Source organism: Numenius arquata, chromosome 1 (genome assembly GCF_964106895.1).
Source record: "Numenius arquata chromosome 1, bNumArq3.hap1.1, whole genome shotgun sequence".
Taxonomy (NCBI): domain Eukaryota; kingdom Metazoa; phylum Chordata; class Aves; order Charadriiformes; family Scolopacidae; genus Numenius; species Numenius arquata.
In genome coordinates this window covers 44,276,262-44,297,804 of record NC_133576.1, presented here as the reverse complement: position 1 = coordinate 44,297,804, position 21,543 = coordinate 44,276,262, and the positions used below count along the sequence as shown (strand labels likewise).

The following is a 21,543-nucleotide window of genomic DNA, read 5'->3' as shown; positions in this document are numbered from 1 at the left end:
TTGCGATCTTTTCTGACAAAAGCTGACATCCTGTTTTCTTAGCATCTGCATCTCTGAATTTTTGTTTTAGGTGGCTAAAGAATCAAAAGCTATCTGCAGGCTTTTCCCATCTGCCCCAGCAGAACAAGACTAGCAGTCCAAAGGTAAACACCACATAGTGCATGGACCTGCTGAAGGGTCTAAGGCTGGGTCACTTTAGCTCTTCATTTTAAATTGTCTTCTGAAAGCCAAGAAATTCACCTGAGTTGCTACTGCAGCGGGGGGAGGTGAGGCCCTGCAGCATGTAAGAAGTTAGTTTGTAGGCTGAATTCTTTCCTTTTGGGCTCAATTTTTGTGTCCTCCAGTCCCTATTGTACACGGCTCCTGCTTTGGTCTTCTCAGCCAGAGGCAATGAGTCAGCCAGCTGTGCAAGGTCAAACTCAATGTCCCATCTAGACATCATGCCCTGAGGATGGGTTTGGAGCAGCTCATGGTGGCAGCAGACAGAAGCCTGTCTATCCTGGTGGTGTCAGTCCCATCACAGGAGCCTTTACAGAGCTGCGCTGGCTGGTCCCCAGGGTTTCCAGCATGGCCAGAGCAGGTGAAATGGTTGGAATCAGCTTTCCCTGGCCTGGGCTGTCCTCATTGAAGGTAACAAAGCTCCCTGGGGAGGACAGGATGTGTCACTCCATCAACTGAAAGGGTCACCTGAGCTGCTGGTGTCCTGAGATGAGCCCTCACTTTCTCCCCCTTGGCTGAAGTTACCCTTTGATCATCTAGCCTGTTTTGGCTGCCTCTCCCATCATCTATTGCTGCAGCCTGGTGGGGAGAGCATCAGAGCACTGTGAGCAACTCAAGAAGTGCAGATTTCTTTATACATCCTCATTTACTTTCTCTTTTTTTTTTTTTTTCTTTTAATGTCCTTCATTTCCCATTTCCAAGGAAGGTTGCTGAAAACATGGCATAAGAGATGAGGAAGGACTCTTGATGCCATGGCCTAGATGTGAACAGTTAACAGGAATGTGGCAAGGCATCCTGTCCTTTGGAAGTGCCAGTTTCCACTGTGCACAGCAATGGGACTAAACAGCTTCCCTCATTGCAGCCACATTCCAGGGAGATAGATTTTGTCATGGACAAAATTTTTTCTCCCCTGTCCTCTCAGGAGCCTTGTTCCACTTACACTGCCATGGCTTTTTGCTTCATGTCTCCTCCTTCTTCCCTCCACCCTCCCCACTGTCATGTTTCTTCTTAGTAATAAAAGCCAAACCAAATTATTGCTACTCTAGAGCATTTTATGAAGAGGAGCAGACATTCTCATTTTCTAAATCTCAGAGTACAAATGAGTTGGTACTTCAGAAATACGTGATACTGCTTGCAAAGTACTTCCAAAATACTGTGCAATATTTAACTAGAAGAGTTATCCATAACTGAAGCATGAGTCTTTTTTCAAAAACCCTCTTTAAGTGTGCTCTTCCCTGCAAGCACACACCAAAGGGTAAACCAAGCGAAGGAAGACCAAGGCGAGCCTCTGTGAGCCGAAGAGACACAAAGCACCTGGGGCTTCAACCTTCTGCCGCCTACAGCGAGAGGCAGACTCCTCTTCTCCCCTGCACGAGTTCTGGTAAAAGATGAGCAAGCGGGAGCCTGGGCCTTCGTGGTGCTCCTTTGCCGAGGGGTTACAGAAAGGTTTGCAAATACTACAATATTACCAGACTCTCTTAGGCTAATTAAAAAAAAGCCTGCTGAATTTTCATCTTCCCCTTTCTGTAGCCATGCCATCCGGGGCTACCCGATACCCCTCACCAGCTTGAATTACACAGGCTGCTGCCATAATGCTGTACGCAACAGATGACTGAATGGGCAGCCGCGGGCGGCTCAGTGGAAACATTTCCAGAGCAACCTCAGAATTTCCTTTTGGTTTCTTTCGATAATGAAGAAAGAAAACAGTTTTGCTTTTAACTATGACTTCTCAGGAAGAGGTGAGTGAAGCTTTGGGAGCGTGTGGTATCCTCTAAATAACCGACGCATCAGTGCTTAGCTTTTGTGTAGTATAATTCACAATGCTGTTTTGTTTCCGATGGACAACTTACTCACCAGTTAGAAGCCTTTTTGTTTAATATTTAAAAATAAGGCACAGCAAGCTGTCCTTTTCTCTGCCTTAAAGCTAGCAGATTCTATATAAAATTTAATTTATGTCCATTGAAATGTATATGAAATTTTATCAAATGAAAGGATAGGAACCTTATTGCAGTTGTTTGCTGAAAGGTGAAAATATATTCCAGGTGACTTAAAGGTAGAACTTCGCAGACAAAACACATATTCTTTGCCAAAAATGTGTCATTGTAAGCATTTTCTGGGTCTGACTCTGCAAACACCTACGCTGCTTTTACAGCTTACCAGCTCCACTGTCTTTAACAAACCTGGACCTATTTCACACCAGTGTGAGTTCAAAAATCTGATTCCTTTTGACAGTGACAGCGTGTAGAACCGGACTCAGAAATTAGCATTTCAAAATTCTTTACCCTGAATTCTAGTGTATCCCATTTTCCTTGTTTCTCATTGTATAGAAACTGATCAAAGGTTTTCTGGATTAAAATTCAGTGGGCCTGTGCACGAGGATCCTGTCAGGTGCTGTGCAGGTGTCATATACTTTTTATGTCTTTCTCTTTATGTCTTTCTTACTTTATGTCTTTCTCTTGTTTCCAGTTGCAATTAAAGAGCAGGGATGAATTCACACGTCTAGTGTGAGTCATTAAAGTAGCTATGGTGCTTAGACAAACTTGAACAAAATTTAACTTCAGTAGTTTGCTGGCTAATTAATTATAAGAGCTCATCTCACAAATGTGAAGTAGACAACATTTTACAAGGTGGTCTCTTTTGGGTAAACACAGCATTCTTGAAAGTGTCCCTGTGGATTCACAGAGTACCTGTATTGAGTTTTAAAAAAATGGAAGAAAACCTGAAGTATTAAGCAAAACTACATGTCTCTTCATGTCATGAGAAGGATGTCAGGTTGCTTTTTTTATAGAAACAATTTGTTTAATCATTATGTTCTTTTTTTTCCCCTTTGTTGGGCCAGGTACAAGAGACAAATCCCACTACTGGAAGTCTTGAAATCATCTCTATTACAGAAGATGAACCACCAGTGTCAGAAGTTCAGTTTTCCTTCAAAAGATTTTTCTTTATACCACAAGCAAAAGTGGACCCCAGTGCAGATGGATCTGGTAGGGATACTGCACAGCTTTTTGACCTTTGTAACCTAAATGGCTAATGTAGGTCTTTAACCTTGCAAAACTATGCTTGCCCACTCAGTCAGAGAAAGCAATCTCTTAGAGAAAGAAGAAACACAACCTCACTCCCCCGGCCATGAGGTTTGCCACCGTATTAACAGGTGATGACATCTTGTATCAATTTGTGTATGAAAGCATTTTTCACAGCCAGATTATTCACATACTTCAGCCACATAGCATATATTTGCCCACGCTTTTCAGACACATTTTTGAATGGCTTATTTGAAATTTTATCAACCTGGAAACTGGTCCATTAAAAAACTGCATATACAATACAGCAGCCTTAGAGGAATTGCATGCATGTCTGCTACTTCCCATAAGTTTCATGGCAAAAGTACACATTAACTTCAACAGAGACAAGCTGAGCAGCAAGGATGAACCTAGAGTAATTTAATTTTCTAGTCCATTAGCTACTAGAGCTGTGTAAGATTTTTAGCATACCAGACACCAACTCCATTGCCAAAACCATTTACTCAGCTGCTGCTGAAAGGATCTGTGCAGGCTGGGGTTTGCTTATGAGTCTATAAGCACTGGGAGATACTCCTCATCCTTGGCTGATTGTAACTTCCTGCCAATCTCAAATTCAAAGCTTGAAGACTGAGGGTGTGAAGAGCTGCATGAATTAAAATTTAAGACAAGGTTCTGCCAGTTCCTGTGTGTACCCATGACCGAGCTGTGTATGCTATTTTCCCATAGTTTGCTCTTAGTATACCAGAATACATTTCACACAAGTGAACCATTCATTATTTTCAGTGGAATCTATTGTTTTCTTCCAGATTGAGGTCAGCTATGGAGGTTGTTGGTGAGAAGGACAAGGTCCAGCTCATAAAATGTATTCAACAGTTACTACTGATGCATATTTTAACTTTAGATGCTTTTTTTTTTTCTTTGATAACTCAAAACTCAGCCTTGAGCCATTGCTCAGTTCAGTCCTTGTCTTTATAGCAAAACTTTGGCTAGATCCCTTTTTCCCACATTTTTCAAGCTATCTTCTACTTCAAGGGTCTTGGGTGTTTTGCAAATTTAGCTTTCTATCATTTTCAGTTAACCTTGCTTCCAAGTCCAAAAGGACCAGTAACTTTCCTCCTTCTTGCCTTGAACATCTATTTGCTAGCTAGTCCTGTCTTCATTCCAATATCCCTGCTCCTGTTCAAAACTTTAGGCTCCTCTTACTTGTTTCCATGTCTCTGTTACCCCAACTGTATAGGAATGCATCACGCATGGGATTTAGCTCTCCAGTGCACGAGGCGGAGCTATGTGGCCTCCAGCTTCATCCCAGGATTTCTGTGTCTGTTGTTCCAGACACAGTGCTCAGAGCAGCATCCAGCTGGGGCTACAGCTGGAGGGAGCACTGGGACCATGGGCTTGGTATCAACAAGAGTCAGGAGGCAACACAGTCAGGCACGGTTGTAAGGAGGAAACTCAAACTAGAGCGTTCTTTGCTACTTCTACTGAAATAATATATTAGTCCTCTTCAGCCTTCTGAAGTCTTCAGGGAGTATGCCTGTACCCTGCACACACATTTGATTACACAGACAAAACAGATTTGAATTTAATTTTTCTTTGGGGTCTCACCTTTTCAGAAGAGGTGCTTATATACTTCCAAACCTCTCAGTGTGATGTAGCCCATGAAAATAAAAATTTAGAGCACATATTATCAATTGCATTGAGGACAGGACAGGCGCTCTGTAGGGGCACAATTCAGACCCCTCGAGAGGCAAATGCTGGAGGAGTATCTGAGAGCACTGGCCATCCCCAAAATGCTTGGAGCCTTCTGAGCCTCTGAGCTGGGGAAACAGAATCCCTCGAGCCCAGTCATCTCACGAAGTGTATGCAGGGGTTACTACTGCCATCTAGTTTAAAGATAGATAAACCTTTTTCATTGCAAACTCAAGCTGATTTAACTTCACAGAAGCTGTTCTTTCTGTTTTGTTTTTAGGAGATATCGAACCACCTTCGATGTGCCATGCTTTTGTCTCCCTAAAATACTTTCCATATATCTGTGGTTTATTCCTTGCAGTAATCCTAGCAGTTGCCATTGGCCTGGGTGGTGAGTACAATTAGTTATTCATTAAGTTCTCGCTTAACCATTCAAATGCTTAATTTTTCATGAGCCTTTTACTTAGAATGGAATTAAACTGCTACTGTGGCTTGTTTGCTGAAGTAAAAAATCTTGTTGATGCGATAGCTTTAAATTTTATTTACATGTAAGGATAAAATAGATTTGGCACTCATGAGAAGATTGGTGTAATATTTACAACAGTGGGAACCTGCAGCACCAAGAAATCTTTCTCAGATCAAACTTTCCTGATTCCTCTCGGATGGTGAGCTAAGAGTTTAGAAGCTGGGGGAGACTTCAAGTAGCACACACCATATTTTTGTCCTGTAATTCACTTCTCTAAGTCTGTTTTCAAAGAACTTTCCCCTATCACGACCAATCTTTACAAAGGAGGAGAAAATGCAGAATGAGTTTAGTTGCAACTGGAAAGTGTGATCTGCCCAGGTCTGGGTGCCAAATATATTGGTGCTAGAGCAGTGCCTTCACACCTGCAACAGAGATAGATAAACTTGCAGGAGGCTGAGGCATCCCCTCAGGAAGAGAGTGCACTGGCTGTATTTCGTGAGCATCTCCTTGCCTTGCTGCTGAGGGGCTGAAGAACCAGGCAGAAACTCACTGTGGAGTGAAACATAAACTGGGTTGAGGGAGCTGGGAAGGAGCCAGTGCAGGGAGCAAGGCCGACGCATCCTACAAGTCGTTACTAATGGATGAGTTTAGCAGCACCATGTAGCAACTTCCAGGTTGTGTTTCAAAAGTTCCTAGAGTACAGGAGTTGTCTTTTTCTTAGCAAGACAGAAATCCAGCCAGATAATGGAAGTCAGAAGTGTTAAATTAATATCCAAGTGTGTTTTCATCACCGTGTTTTCTTTCATTCTTGTTAGTTCAATACAACTGCATTGGGAAGTTTCGCTGCCGATCATCCTTTAAGTGTATCCAGAAATCAGCCAGGTGCAATGGTGTCTTCAACTGTAAAGAAGGGGAGGATGAGTACGGATGTGGTAATTTAAATTTGATTATAAATCCCTCCTACCTCCTCCTGTGGCATCTGGCACATTATCAAGAAATGCATGTTGTAGAGAGTTTGGGTGAGACAAGAAAGATAGAGACTGATGGATTATCTAAATCACGACTTCAGAGCAACAATCTCTCTGAGGTATTGATTTACAATGTGTGATAAATCAAATGGCTCCTAAGATAAATCTAATGTTTGCTGAGTACTTTTACTGCCATATTGGGCATGTTTCTCCATTAAAAGTCTTGATCTTTTTCACTGGTAGCATTTCCTCTGCCTGCAGGGTATGCCATCATGGTGTTATGGTATATACATACAGAACTCTCTGTATTCGCTGGCACACAGTTGCACTGTGCCAGTTTTGAAGATCAGCTCTGGCGTTTGTGCATTGTGTACTGTGGAATTTGTTGCTTCAGGTGTGAAATGTATGCCCCCTTATCTGAGTCTCTCTCTGTAGTGGTGTCAGGCATCACCGGGCCATTTGAAATCATCCCTCCCTGCCCTCTGCTATGGAAGGTGACTGTGGTACTTTCTGCCTCTGGAGGGAAAGGGCTCTAGTATTAGTAAAGAGAGGAACTGATTTTTAGATCAGTGGGCTTGTAATTCTGACTCCTGGGTAAGGAGGCAGCACAGCTTTCCCCCTGTGAAATGAGAGTGAAAAGAACCGTGAGCTTTTGACCCCAGCTAACCCTGTGCAATGCTTTCAACCTTTGGCGTGTTTCCCCAGGGAAACCCCCGTCTGGCAGTGACCGTGTGTGTGGCCTCCCTTCTCCCTGGGAAGACCACGTAGATGTGCCCTCTCCCAGTTCCAGGTGCCTTCTGTTCAGCCAGGGCTCTGTGCCCTGGCAGCGGCCATGGTGCAGAGTGCAGGGGTCAGGAGGACGTGGCGACATGCAGTATGAAGGGACCGTGGGTGATGGCTCTGTATCTGGGCCTCCTGCAGGACTTACCCGTTGGTCTCTCAGCCAGAGGCAGCTCAGCACAGCTTGCAGCGCTGTTAGCTCCCCCGGGGTGGCTCAGCCCTGCAGCCAGGCTGGCATGAAGAGCTGCCTGTGGGGAAGGGCTGAGCTGAGCAGAGCCAGGCTGGCATCGGGAGGGAGTCCCTGGGAGCCGAGCTCCCAACCTGGCATCTCTCCTCTCCCCAGCCCTTACCCACCCACCAGCCTAGGCGTGCCAGCCCCATGTCAGCAGAGAAAAGAGGGCAGGAAACTCCATGGGAGACCAGGGGTGGCTGGGAGGAAGTGCATCCACCTCAGCGCGGGAAGTTCCAACCACCTTTCATCACTTATCTTGATCATAGATTTCCTCAGTGCCAACCATCTTCATCTCCAACTCACTGCAATCAGCAAGACTTGCTGAGGCTCACTGGAGGGCAAGGCAGCCTTCTCCATCTGCACTAGAGCACCATCCCATATCCATTCCCATGAGGATAGGCTTTTTTCTCCTGGCTATTCTAGTTCAGCGTACCTTGGTTCCCTTCCTTAAGGGGGGAAGAAAAAACATAGAAAAATTCTACATAAAAGCTCAGGGAGCCAAGAAAAGTGAGTGCCACAGTGGTGCATAGACACAGTTGTGTACATGTTGTGTACCCAGTGGTTCTTCTTCACACATCACTCAGGCTTTTTCTCCTCTGACTCTCAAAGTCAGGTTGAGTGGCAAGAAAGCAGTGCTGCAAGTGTTCACTTCTGGATCCTGGCGAACAGTCTGCTCTGATGACTGGAAAGCAGAGTATGGAAATACTACCTGCAAACACCTGGGTTTCTCAAGGTATGAACACAAGATGGAAGAAACTTTATTTGGCATTTTGAACAAACTGTGAAGATTTAAATCATTCTAATGAAACCTTGTATTCATCTGTGCTTTAAAAGAAAAAAGGACTTAACTATCGAATGACATGGTTGAGGAGGTTTGGGGTGATGCGGGAAACAGTCCTGAATACTTGTGCACTGCAAATACCATTTATTACTGCTCTAAATCCTGGATGATGGTTAAATACAATGGTTTGGTTAAATCTTCCTTATGGGATGCAGGTGCCTGAATCCTACTTGTGTGTCTAGTAGCTTACAGCCTGTCAGAAACACACTAAAACCATACGAGTATTTTCCATTTCTTTTACCTCCTCGGTAGGAAAACTGCATATGCAATTCAGGCCATTACAACTGTTAGGAATTAAGGTCCACCTCACAATTAGAGAAGAACTTGGTGAGGTGGTTCTTACTGGATTGATCTCATTCCTGGAAAAGCACCAATGCTTTCACAAACTTTCAAACACTTGAGAAAGAGTTTGAAGCTGTGACTTGCAGTGATGCTCTGTTATTTCTTACGATAGATTAATTCTGATTTCTGCATATTATAGTTAGCAGTATAAAGATTCTTTGAATAAATTCTTGTTTCCTTTAGGATAAAATAAGTCTTAATTGTTCAACACAAAAGACAGGAAAAAATTGTTCATCCTCCTTGCTGCTAAACGTAACTTTAGAAAAAGGAGACAATGAGCTTGTTAGTGCTTCAGGAAATGTGTGACTTCCACACAATTATGGTAAAAATATGCACATGTTATAAGAAGTGTTTTTTGGGGAGGATAGGATTACTTTATCAAGTGTCAGAATCTGATTATTGTGGTTGTTACATTGGGGTTTCATTAGAAGAACCACTGAATTATTTAAACGGATTACTGAAATGCTGTCTGAGGAAGCTGTGTTTATGGTTTATTTGCAGTTACGTGAGTTCAGGTTACCTGCCTGTGGCTGCAGTCGAAAAACAGTTTCAAAGACATTTCGTATCCCTCAGCCACTGGTTATCAGGGGATCAAGCGACATCCCTGCACAATGCAACAAACCTCAGGTATGCCTCAGTTTGTTAATCCTGACAGAAAGAGAGCAATCAATAGAAGGAGAATTACTAATATCTTGAGATTGTTGCCTATTTTTTTCAGGCATGTAGTGCTTCATAAGTGGTTGGTGTTGTTATGCATCATAGACCAAGGTTCAGTAGCAGTCTTGCTGGAATAGGAATGAAGAGCCTGATCCAAGGCCCATTAAAATCTACAAAGGCTTTAAAATGAGCTATTTGAAAAGCCAATTTGTCCCATGATCCCTTTTTTATTTTGCAAATGGATAGACATTAGGCACTTATCTTTTCCTGTTGTTGAGCAGTTTATTTCAGTTTACAGATCCCTAGATATTTCCCAGTGGGGCTTATGAGCCCTTTATGGTCCATTTCTTCCTCCTAACAATTGCTTGTTTTTCTTAGTTACCTTTCACTGAGAAGCAAGCTATGGATCCAAGGAGACCATAGATCACATGTTGAAAATTGCTGATGAGCCTCCCCTCCCGGAAGAGCGAATCACTCTTTAGAGGGGTAGCATATGGTCTGCAGGCTCCCGATGCTGTTTAAGCTATTAACTTAAGTATTTCAGCTAAATGCTCCTAACTTAGATATTTCCACTAAATGCCTTAAGTAGACAGGATGAGTACGTGACTTTGTGTCTCGATATATGAGTTGCTTTTGAAAAAAAACCCCACAATATTCCTAAATTGGAACTAATACTGCACTGTCTTTTTATCTTAGAGAGGAATGCACTTCTGGCAATGTGATCATCTTAAAATGTTTGGGTAAGAATCAGGAAAAGTGAAAATAAAATCAGAAATTGTCCTTCGTCTGCTGCTGCGGGGCAAGAGTTGAGAAGAATTGTGTGTACTCGAGGGCATACCATACCATCAATTTATCACCCCAAAGAAAGATTGTATTTCTTAGATAAAATATAAAAGAATTTCAGGAGGAGAGAGTAGGCTGGGAGGGCAGATTGGGAACATCAGGTAGCAGGAGCATTTTGGTGAGAATCACAGGAGGAAGCAGACATTTAAGGACTGTGAGTTGAGTCTGTGGACTGATACTATAATTCCAACTCTTTGCCATCTCGGTGGGGAAAGGGAAATTCTATCTTGACATTTGAACTTTCATCCCACACTACTCCATGTCAGTTAGTTTTCACATCAGGATATGAAAAGTCAAAAAGCAACAGAAAAATAATCACCAGAGGAGAGGAGATCCTTCAGCCTACCTGTGTGAGCCCCTGGGACCCTGTACATTTTAGGAGGGCAGAGCAGCGGGTTTTACATCTCAGCTGAGCACTATGACTTCAGGGGAGGAGATGTGAGCCCCACAGCCCCCATACCGGCTGCCGGGATGAGAGGGAGGAGGAAAAACCTCTGGTGGCAGCCACAGCCGGAGATGTGGGCCATGGGGATGGGGACAGTCCTTCTGCAGAGACCACCTGGCTTCAGGAAGACTGGGAGCAGAGGGGATGAAGGTGACCAAATACATGACTGCGTTTCCCCCAGGGACCTTAATCTTTGCTTTCCGGTAGTGTGCGGGACCCGGGCCAGCTATGGGCCACGGATCGTCGGGGGCAATGCATCCTCCCCCCGGCAGTGGCCCTGGCAGGTCAGCCTGCAGTTCCATGGGCACCACCTGTGTGGAGGGTCTGTCATCACCCCGCGCTGGATCATCACAGCTGCCCACTGTGTCTACGAGTAAGTCCCTACGTTGTCTCGCTCACTGATGCCACTTGCAGCAGATTCAGGTGTGTGGGGAGGGTTACTGCAGGGTAGGGCTAATACACCTCTTAATGCAATCTCTTAAAAATAAACTGCGGGAGATATTGGATTAACCTTATTTCACTGGCTTGCTCCGTAACATTTAAACCATCTCTCTCTCTTCTCGCACCGGTGTAAGTCTTTATTGAAAAAAAGTCTCTCCACGAAGTGGTCCAAATCAGTGGCCCCAGATTTCAGATATCCTGGGCAGTCCTCTCTTCCTGGGAAATCAGCTTAAAACAACATTTAAGTGCTAGATTTTAGGTATCCTGATCTGCAATTTATGTACACTGCATGTGGGTTAGCAGCTCAGGAGGAATCTGAACTCAGCTGCTCTGGTACTTTGGAGCTCCAAAATAAATCACACCAACCTTTTCAAGTTGACAGGATGAATCAGTGGCAGTGAGTTGTACTGTGCTTAGTGCCCTTTACAACATACTCAGTGCTCCTTTTTACGCTGTTTCAAGTAGCCTTTGGATTGTAAATAGATGCTAAACAGTTATTTAAACTCCCCTTCTTTGTGTAACTATAAACATAGCCTTCTCTCATTTATAATGAGTTGTCTGGTTTTGCAGTCTGTTTTGTTGCCAATAGTGCAGGAGAGCTCTTCTTACTCTCTCACAGAGACATTTATACAGCTAAAATGGGATTTATCTGACCACTTTTAGGTGCCCACAGCATGGATGCCTGCTTCTGAACAAGTCCTGTGGGATGCTTTTATACCCAGTGGAAAGAAGACACTGGACAGACAAATCCCCCTCCTAGATCCTATTTAGAGCCCAGTGTTGCCATAAAAATAGTTAGGAATTAAGCGTTTTAGGACTTTAGTTCTGCACAACCCGTCTGGTTGTGGTGTGTTCAAAGGCTGATGGGGATGCGAGCTGTTAACACAACTCACATCCCTGGAGCCTTTTCCCAGCACCGCTGCTAACCCACCACTAGCCTGGTGGGGTGAAGCCAAGAGAAGAGGAGTTGCTCACGTGCTGGAGGCTGAAAGATGTGGCTGCTCATGTACTGGAGGCAGAAGCACCTTCCAGAAGGAAAGCCTCTCCCTTGAAAACGCCTGAGTAGCCCAGTGGCTGAGCACAGGCTTGCCAGGCAGCAGCATTGACTGCTGTGAGGTCATGTAGGAGGACAGACAGTTTTTTCAAGGTAGACCAGTGCAAAGTTCTCATATGTTTGTAGAAAGCTGCACAGATAATAAGCGAGTGACCCAGTGTGTTGCTAAGATTAGTCATCCTTTCTGTATTTTTTTGAAATTAGATGCAAAACATAGCCAATATTAATAGATAGGCAAGCAGGTGCAGCAGACTGCAGCTATTTGCCTGTGGGGTTTTAGGTTGTTCGTAAGCTCAGGAGACAATTAGAAAAGCTGAGAGTTTTCTTGAAGATTTTTCATTCTCTCCTACCTCTTTGTTTCAGCCTGTACTTGCCAAGCTCATGGAGTGTGCAGGTTGGTTTTGTGACTCAGCAAGACACCCAGGTTCACCCATATTCAGTGGAAAAAATTATATATCATCGAAATTATAAACCCAAGACAATGGGAAATGATATAGCATTGATGAAACTGTCAGCACCGCTTACTCTCAATGGTAATTCTTTCTGTTAGCTTTCACTTGACTTTCTACGTTTCTAGCAAAAAGCAAGAAGGGTCTTTCCTAGTACAGACAGGGAAATTTCTGTTGGTGCCCTACACCTGGCCCAGGAGAGTCCAGTGGATCCCCACTGCCTCTAAAAGTGATGAGAGATGTGCAGCATAGATGTAGCTAGCCTGCTGCTCTCATGGCAAGGCAGCAATCCCTGTTCGGTCTATACCGGCAGAAACCCACCCCGGCCTCAGTATCAGGAACTCCTCTGTACTCAATATCCAGGGGGTCACAGGGCTCTGCAAAGTGTTCCCACTCCATTCTGGTATCGGCTTACCAAAGGCATTTAATAATAGGCAAACATTAACTTTATTCTTTCTAAATATTTTTCCTGTCTAAAATAAATGCCCCACCTCATTTTACTTGGAGGTCACAGAGATTTTTATCACATCCTTTCTGTGAGTATAGGGAGATCCAACAGTGTCCAAAGCTGAAAATCAAGCTTAAATTTCAAAGAGAAGGAAAGGCAATTCAAATATAATGATGCTTTTAAATTAAAACTTCTTTTATTTTCCCAGCAGGATGCTACCTACAGCTGACACAGTTAGTGAAGTGAAATAATGTATAATAATATTGTATGAATTTAAATGATCACCTGCCAATACTTCCTAATCACTGTGAGCTCTCTGCAAAGGGGAGTTGGTGCTCTCTGACGCATCTAGATTGTCAGTTCCTAAATCAATTCTCTTGAAATACTTTAAACTTCCACTTTGAATGAAAATGAAGCTTGATTTTGTTCTGTTTTATTTCTCAGCTAGTGGTGTTTTCTTTTGCTCAGGAATAACTTTGAGAGGCTGTCAAGAACAGTAATGGCTCTGCACCTGAACCAGATACCCACTATGTCCTGAGGAGGGGCTGGGGGCAGCCTGAGGGATCTTGGAGGCTCCACTCTGGAGGCCTGATGCTTTGAGCTGTGGAGAGCTGAACCACTAGGAATTGTCCAGTAATACCTCATATTTTCCCTCCCTTTGCTCAGTGCCAGCTCATCTTGACAGGCTGCAGCTTGTCCCCAAAAGCATCAAACACTGATTATATTGCACGGCGTTCCGTGCCCCTGAACAGAGAGGTGCTGAAACTCTATGAGCCAGTGGGTGGGGGGTGAAGAGCACCCCAGACATCTTGTTGCCCTTTCAGAAGAGGGCAGAGATGTACATGCATGGCTCTTTGCATGTGCTGCTGGACAGAACCTGTTGGGAGGCACCATGCAGTCCTGCTGCGGTTAGCCAAGGCCGTTTCTCTGTCTGAGCAGGGTGCCGTGGGGTCTCTGATCTGCCCAGCAGCTGCGTACGTGGTTTGGTTCTTGTTTGCTCATCCCTCGATTTATTGACATGCCAACACCTCCTTTTGTTGCTTCATACTTGAAACTAATTAGGTCTGGTGTAGGTACTGATTCAAACCTTGGCCATAAGACAAAAGACCTGCAGAGATGCTTGGCTATTTATGGGGGGAGTGGGTAGTGGTCATAACAAGTTTCCTGCAAGTTTTATTGAGGCATACAAATTGTTACTAAATTTTAAAAAGAATTCGCTCTTCTTTCTCTCTCTGTCTTCTTTTTTTTTTTTTTTTTTTTTTTTGTTTAAACAGGTCACATAGAGCCAATTTGTCTGCCTAATTTTGGTGAACAGTTCCCAGAAGGGAAAATGTGCTGGGTATCGGGATGGGGAGCAACTGTGGAAGGAGGTATTTTAAATTGTCTGCTATTGATTACACTGCATAAATACATTTCACATACAGTAAATACAGAATTTGGTTGGAGCACTGTCCGTCATTAAATTTTCTGGAATATCTGGAAAAAGAAGACATATTCCTAAATTTTTTGCTCACACTGGACTGCATGGGGTCATAGGAGGCAAAAGGGCTGTACAACCCCTTATCACAAAGAATGGATGGTTATACTCTGTGAAAAGGTTGAAAATTACATGTAGACAGGAACACCATCCAGAGCGTTGTACTTAGCCTGTCAAATAGGCTGTGTCCTTTATAACTTCAAGCATAGAAAACACAACATGAATGCAAGAATCAACCATTCATTTTTTTTTCAGAGAAAGCATGTATGCATTTTCAGGCAGGTTGGATGATGTAGAAATTGCATCTGTGAATAATGTCACAAAGAAAAAGGAATTACTTTCTTTTACCATGACTCACATCATGTTAGTCAATAATACATACTGAATCACTTTCATGTGAAAATGTTTGAATTCTCAGGTCATTGTTTTTTATCATTATTCATTTGTTTCATTTCACGTGTTCCCGTTGTTCAGAGAACAAGAACAGTATGTTACCTGACCTACAGATAATAGTGAAAGGTAGAAATAAAAAATGAAAGCAAGATTTACCACGCAAAAAGTCAGTTATAAATTGGCAATAGTCAGTGTGAAAATACTCCCATTTGTAGAAATGATTCATTCAGACTCTGAACAAAATAAAATAAATATTTATAAAATAAATGAGATATTTGCAGATGATTTGTTGAATAACAGAGCAGGGGATAAATTTGAAACAAATTTTAGTGCTAGTATTGAAGACAGTGTCCAACTAGCTCTTAAGTTCATTAGTCATTGATTGTCTAGTTTGAAGTAGAAACATATAATGTACAGCTTTATATGACATACTGTGATAATCCACAGCTCTATAGAGTTGTTCGTTACTGGATTCTCTAAGCGATGAGACATCTAGTTGCCTTACTTCTATGTTGTCATTTTAAGCATATTCCTTTCACTCTTGTTTGCCAGTTCTTCATATACTAAAATATTTTCTGTTTATAATTACAGATTAGTTTCAAGGATAGGGAGGTTTTTCTTTCTTTTTTTTTTTTTTTTTTTTTAACAGGTGATACATCAGACACCATGAATTACGCAGGTGTTCCTCTGATATCTAATGCAATTTGCAATCACAGGGAAGTCTATGGTGGGATCATAACTCCTTCAATGCTTTGTGCCGGGTTCCTAAAGGGAGGGGTAGACACCTGCCAGGTATGGAAGTTTCCAAACTGCAACTGTGCTCATTAACAGCAGCAATGGAAAAACATGAGCGATAAGTTATCAGAAGGCACTCCCAGGCTTTTCCTGGGCAAACATCTCGTTTTGTGCCATTTACTCTGTTTACCATGAATATCAATCACTGCGTGTGTGCTCATTCACGTGCTACAATTCCCTTCTTATATTTCTTCTGTGGACCTACTTCAGAAGCCAAGTTTACTTAAGACTTCTTTTAATTTCTTGCATGTGCTACAGCATGGTGTCATCCTTTCTTGGCCCCCTCTGTGGCCTCTGCACCAACACTGAGCTTCACTGCACTGTGAGCAGCTCCGGAGACTGCAAGGTGTAGAAACCCCATGGTGAAAAGCAGCCAAACCATATATCAAGGGAGAAGCAGAAGCTTTTGGATTTGGATTTTGGAAAAAGTCAAGTGAGGCAGGGGAAAGGAAGAAAGGGAGAGGTGTTTGAATAACTGAGAGGATTGGTAATGACTCTGGGGGCGAGAGGCTCACAGCAGTGATGGGTCAGAGGATTCTTCATATCACAGGGCAGTGATGATTCAAAATCATTGTCAGTCATGACAGTGCCCACCTTGTGCCACGTCTCATCCCCGTACACACTAATGGGGACTCACCTAGCTAGTCGTGGATGAAGGGCAAGGGCTGGGGAGGAACTTGTTTCCAGGTTTGCTCAGTCCCAATTACACAGGGGACAAGACAAAACAAAGGCATTTGGTGCAGAGATCTTCATTTAAGCACCTGCTTGCACAGCCCCCCCAGCAAGGTACCCAGCGCCAACACGTCACTGTGCCTGGGAGAGCTGCCCAGAGGCATCCCACTCAGCATGTGGCTCCACGTGACAAAATGAGCCCTACTTGCCAAAGGGAGAGGCTCATTCCAAATTCCCCCCCCCCTTTTTTTCTTCCTGATATTGTGCTGGTTTTGAGGCTCATAGGGCAGGAAATTGCCCCAGTAAAATAAATTGAAACTTTTCAATACTTAGATGTGAGTCTGATGAGTTGAATCAGCTTAGCAAAGTGTCTGGGAAGGGCCAGAAAAGCAGTGTGTGAGACTGCAGGCAGGAGCAGGCAGGGAAGGAGGTAGGGTACAAGGTTGTGGTTGCAACCTTGAGCTCAGCTCAGCTCAATAGCCTGAAGCTTTCTGAGAGAAGCAGCTGTGAGAGACCAAGCCCATGGCATGGAGACTGCAGATTAGTGACGCCTGCAGGATAGGCATGCTTCCCAGCACCTAAATGTTGTTTAACAGCAAGCTTCAATATTGCTTCTGTTGTATGGTACTCCCAACTGGGGAAAGAAAAATATGATCTAATACATGTCTCTAAGAAGTCTCCGACTTCTTATGCTTTTCCCAGGACCCAGTATAGGACAGAAATAGGAGATGCTTAATTACTGGACTGTGCTTCTCCTCCTAACCCCTTCAGATAGGTGTTCCCCTCCTTTTCTGCGGCACTGATGTTTGTTTTAATTCTTTGATCTCCAGGGAGATAGTGGGGGCCCTTTAGCATGCGAAGATATGAGTATCTGGAAGTTGGTGGGGACCACCAGCTTCGGCGTGGGCTGTGCAGAAAAGAACAAGCCGGGTGTCTACAGCCGAACCACCTCCTTCCTGGACTGGATACACGAACAGATGGAGGTCTGGTCTTGCCCTGTCTCTCCACCTCCGGTTGTCACTTTGCTCTGCCTGTGTCACACAGGGTTTAGCTCATATTTGTCACAGCTGTGTTGTAAGGCCATGGTAGGGGTAGAGAGGGGAGGGGAGCGTGGGAGTGACTGGGAGGGGGGCTGGGGGTGCAGATCAGGGAGCAGGGAGGTATGAGAGGGCTGAGTAAGGAGATGGAGGGCAAGGGAATTGATGTTAGGGGACTTTACCTGAAGCCGTGAGGCTGCTACAAAAAAGCCTAGGGAGTGGAAGCTGAGCAAGGACAAAGAAATTGGGGATGGAGGGAGGAAGGAGAGGAGAGAAGAGGCAAGGAAGTGGGGGGATGCTGCAGCTGCCTTCACCTGCCCCAAGGGTGGGCCACTCTCTGGAGGCCAGGTCCTTTGCCATCAGCACCCCTCCAGCGCTGCCAGAGAGATGCTGGGTTCAGTCAGCTAAGCAGGGAGAGTCCTTGTGCTCCAGGTGGACTCCCAGACAGGGATGTGTTGCCTAAGCAGGGTCATCTAGAGCCATTTTAGAGACCCCAGGCAGTCCTGCCCGGCTCACAGGTGTCCCTGCAGAAGGGCAAGAACCTGCAGCTAGCCCTGGGTTGTATCCACCATTCCCATGGGGATGTCTCAGGTACCCTACAACAGCTCAGGTAGATATGATAGAGGATCTACAGAAGTTCTGAGGCCTTCTGGACCAACTAGGGGAGGTCAGGCAAAGTGCATTAAGACACCTCAAGTGGCACTAAATGGTGCATGTGCAAGGCAAGTGAGCCATCCTGGACTGCCCTGATAGGAGCCTAGACACATAGCTCACAGGTTCTTAATTGCAATTTTTTTTAGCTTCATGGCAAAGCATGAAGCACCCTAAGCACCAAAGTGTACGTCCCACCCTGCTCTAGCCAGGTCTTCACAGACAGTGGTGTCAGTGCTGTTATTCCAGCACCCAGTTTGCTTGAACAAACGAATGAATAGCAATGATGCTATTGCAGCACCAGCAATACAGCCCCAGCCCTAACAGCTGCTTGTGCCACTGTGATGGCACCTGATGAAACCACTCCTGTCCCCATCTCATTCATGAAATACGTGAGACTTCCTCCTCAAACCAAAGTGCCAATATCAAGCATGCACAGACAAGGAAATGCCCCAAATAAGGTTATGTGTGCAATTTCACTTCAGCCCCCATCTGTATTCTGTATGACACGTGCTGTTTACACAATGTATATTACACAGGAAGCTTTATGCTATCATATGCCTGTCTCTCACTCAACAAAGCTAAAGAAGACAGGATTCCAGTTCTATATCTTTAAGACCTCTAATACTACTTTTTTTTCTTCCCCCCAAATATATATATCATTGTGATTCATTTGCAGATATAGAAGCCCGGACATTTCATATGAGAGTTCATATATATTGAAAGCACAGATCTCCATTATAAAGAAGTGATCAAGGAGGAAAAAGTACAGCTAAATGCTAATATATAGTTAAATTTTTCACAGGGGTATCCTTCAGATGTAAACATTCATTCTTCAATTTGTCCCCTTAGAAAGGATTTTCAACTGCAATATAGAATCACAGAATCACATGGGGTTGGAAGGGACCTTTGGAGATCATCTAGTCCAACCCCCCTGCCAAAGCAGGTCCACCTAGAGCAGGTTGCACAGGAACATGTCCAGGCAGGTTTTGAATGTCTCCAGAGAAGGAGAATCCACCACCTCCCTGGGCAGCCTGTTCCAGTGCTCTGCCATCCTCAAAGTAAAGAAATTCTTCCTCGTGTTTAGGTAACATGGACACTTTTTAAATGGACTCTGAAACAAACCAAAGGAAAGTAGAACTGGTGTTCCTTTGAAAATGGGACCAAGGGAATGGCTTGCACCTGTCAGATCTGTGTTGTGGCATAATGGTCCTGATCTGCTCTTACTTGCTGTAGCTCACAGTGGACTGGGGTTCATTTGGTCTCTCCAGAAGTTTCTTTGCTTTTTTCAAACAAAATTAACTCTTGTAGCTAAGGCTTAGCAAGGGAGTTAGGAAAGAGATTCATTTTGATCTAAGAGATGCAAAATTGCAAGATAAGGAATTTGGCTATCAGCATGCTCTTAAAAGCTTGCTTTCTGGAAATTAGCTTTGTAACAGCTCACCCATCATGGGCAGTCATCTAATGCAAAGCATGATCAAAGAGAAGGCTTTTGTGTTTTTTGATCTTCCATTTCCAGTTTTGAAATCTGAATAAAGCACTCCTGTCTCTCAGATTTTCAGGAGGATGCAAACATTTTGCTAAAGGCTCTGTTCTGTGACTGCAAAGAAAAGTTTTTTATTTATAGAACTAAGTGGTGAAAAGTAGTTGATGTCATTTAGCAAGATGTTTCTCCAACTCTGTGAACAGAATTTCTGCTGTCCCCTTTTTGGACAGTTCTCTCACTAGGAAGGAAGCAAAGAATTTAGAGCACTATGGGGAGTACCAGTGACCTATATACATTACCATCTGAGAAATATTATGCTTCAATTATTAAATCTGAATAGACATGAAAGGTTCTCACCCCAGCAAAAAAAAAAAAAGAAACCAAAAAAAAAGAAACCAAAATGGAACAACTAAGAGGAAACAAAACAACCCCCTTCAAAGCCTACCTAGCTCTCTGTATGCACGTGTCCCATGCATGCAGTATCTACCACTGTTACTGATATATTCTTCCATCCCCCGTAAGCATATATCTTCATGAGCCTTATGTTCCTGTCTCAGCTTATGCAAGGCTGAGAACTAGTGAAATAAAGTGGTGAGAGAAGGTTATGGTGTTTGCTCAGGTTCACAGTGCACACGATGGGAATTGGACCCCACCTCTTTTGTTGAGGTGGTGTGTTTTTCTGAAGAACTTCAGCTGGCAGGACTGGCTCCAACAGCCTCACGGTTTCTTTGGTGACTCTAGCACAGCTGGGAAAAAAAATACCATTCCTTTTCAGAATTCAATAGGTGGCAACATGAGTGTTTGAATAGATGCATAACTGGTTTTTCTTCACAGAGAGAAGAATTGCAGACCTGAGGAAAGTGGCAGTGCACTGGGCTTCTAAAAACCCACGTCACACTCCAGCCTCACAGAAGGACCCACCACACTCTTCTGGACATCTGCTTTGTACCTTCACAGACTACTTTTTACCATTTCTTTTTGGTACCGGTAACTTCACTTAATGAAAACTGTTGCACATTCAGCCTCTTTTGGATGGAGGAGGCAGCTGGATGACAGGCATGTATATGATAATAATTATCAGCTACAAATTTCACATGTAGAAAAAGTGCTAAGATTTATAATCCACGATGCTATCGTAATAAAGTTTTGCAAGCACCAAAAGTGAAAGACTAGAGCAACTTCAGATTGCTAGCTGTTAGTTTAGTACTTACCTTCCAAGAACCAGACTACAAAAATTTTTTTTCCCAAAATTATTTATATATAAGGTCCATGCTCTGTTGCACAGGTGGCAGCAGCTTTCTTTGAAGCCATAAAGCAAGCAGGAAGCAAGCAGTTGGCAATTTTGGCAAGCACTTGGCAAGTAAGTTCAACTCTCATTGGAGTGGCTGTGAGCAAAGTCACTAAAAATGGAATTCTTAGGGTTTTTTTCTTGTGGCAAATACCTCTGAAATGAGCAACACACAGATTGTAACTTTACTGAAAAATTCTGAGATTACTGAACAGTCTTAAAGGGAAGAGGGTCTTCTTCACTGCCTTTCAATAGGCTGGAGAGCCAAACCCATTGCTCTATTTACAATGCACCACGCAGCGCAATAGCCATTGAATGCTCCCAAGCTCACATCACGTAGTACAGTTCACCAAGGCACTTGCGCTCAGGTGCCTTCCCTGTTTTCCCTCCCTTTCTCTGTGGACAGGACAATATAGATCCCGCACTCTTTGTACCTATTAGTTACACCAGTGGTGCGGATGAACTCATGCCAGCCAGGCAAGGGACAAAATATCTGAAGTGCTGCTGTGGTTTCCTGTCTTACAAGCTGTTTAAATTTAGTAGCCTCGTGTTCTTAGGTTGGAAAATGCCTGGTCATTTTCCACTTGCCCTTTGTAAAAATCCTGGGATGAAAACTATCAATTCTAGAATTGATTGCTAGTGACTAGGTAGGCTGAATAACGGATAATATTGCCAGAGCTTTTCAATATCAGCCAAAATTGATCTTATCATCTGATCAAGTGCTGCTGATCTACTTGAAATGTGGTTTTGGATGGCATCTCTATGCTTCTAAATCAATACCTGCATCACCACTGTCATCCACCACTACTGCAAGAAAGCACCGGTGGAATTGGAACTACATTCTCACTGC

General features: G+C 43.7%; 1 protein-coding gene across 1 annotated transcript; it reads left to right on the top strand.

The window, feature by feature from the left end:
* Positions 1–1,940: 1,940 nt before the first annotated feature.
* Positions 1,941–20,260, top strand: TMPRSS3 (transmembrane serine protease 3). Its single transcript, XM_074152695.1, has 13 exons — positions 1,941–1,958; positions 3,059–3,203; positions 5,209–5,319; positions 6,210–6,326; positions 7,984–8,107; positions 9,059–9,184; positions 9,911–9,954; positions 10,710–10,875; positions 12,361–12,530; positions 14,169–14,264; positions 15,414–15,556; positions 17,062–17,214; positions 20,240–20,260. The coding sequence occupies exons 1-13, from the start codon at positions 1,941–1,943 to the stop codon at positions 20,258–20,260; spliced, it is 1,434 nt and encodes a 477-aa protein (XP_074008796.1).
* Positions 20,261–21,543: the final 1,283 nt, after the last annotated feature.

Excerpts from the sequence above, each read along its gene's own strand:
- TMPRSS3 (XM_074152695.1), top strand. Across the intron at positions 3,204-5,208 it reads CCCCAGTGCAGATGGATCTG|GAGATATCGAACCACCTTCG; the intron begins GTAGGGATACTG and ends TTTTGTTTTTAG. Across the intron at positions 15,557-17,061 it reads GAGGGGTAGACACCTGCCAG|GGAGATAGTGGGGGCCCTTT; the intron begins GTATGGAAGTTT and ends TTTGATCTCCAG.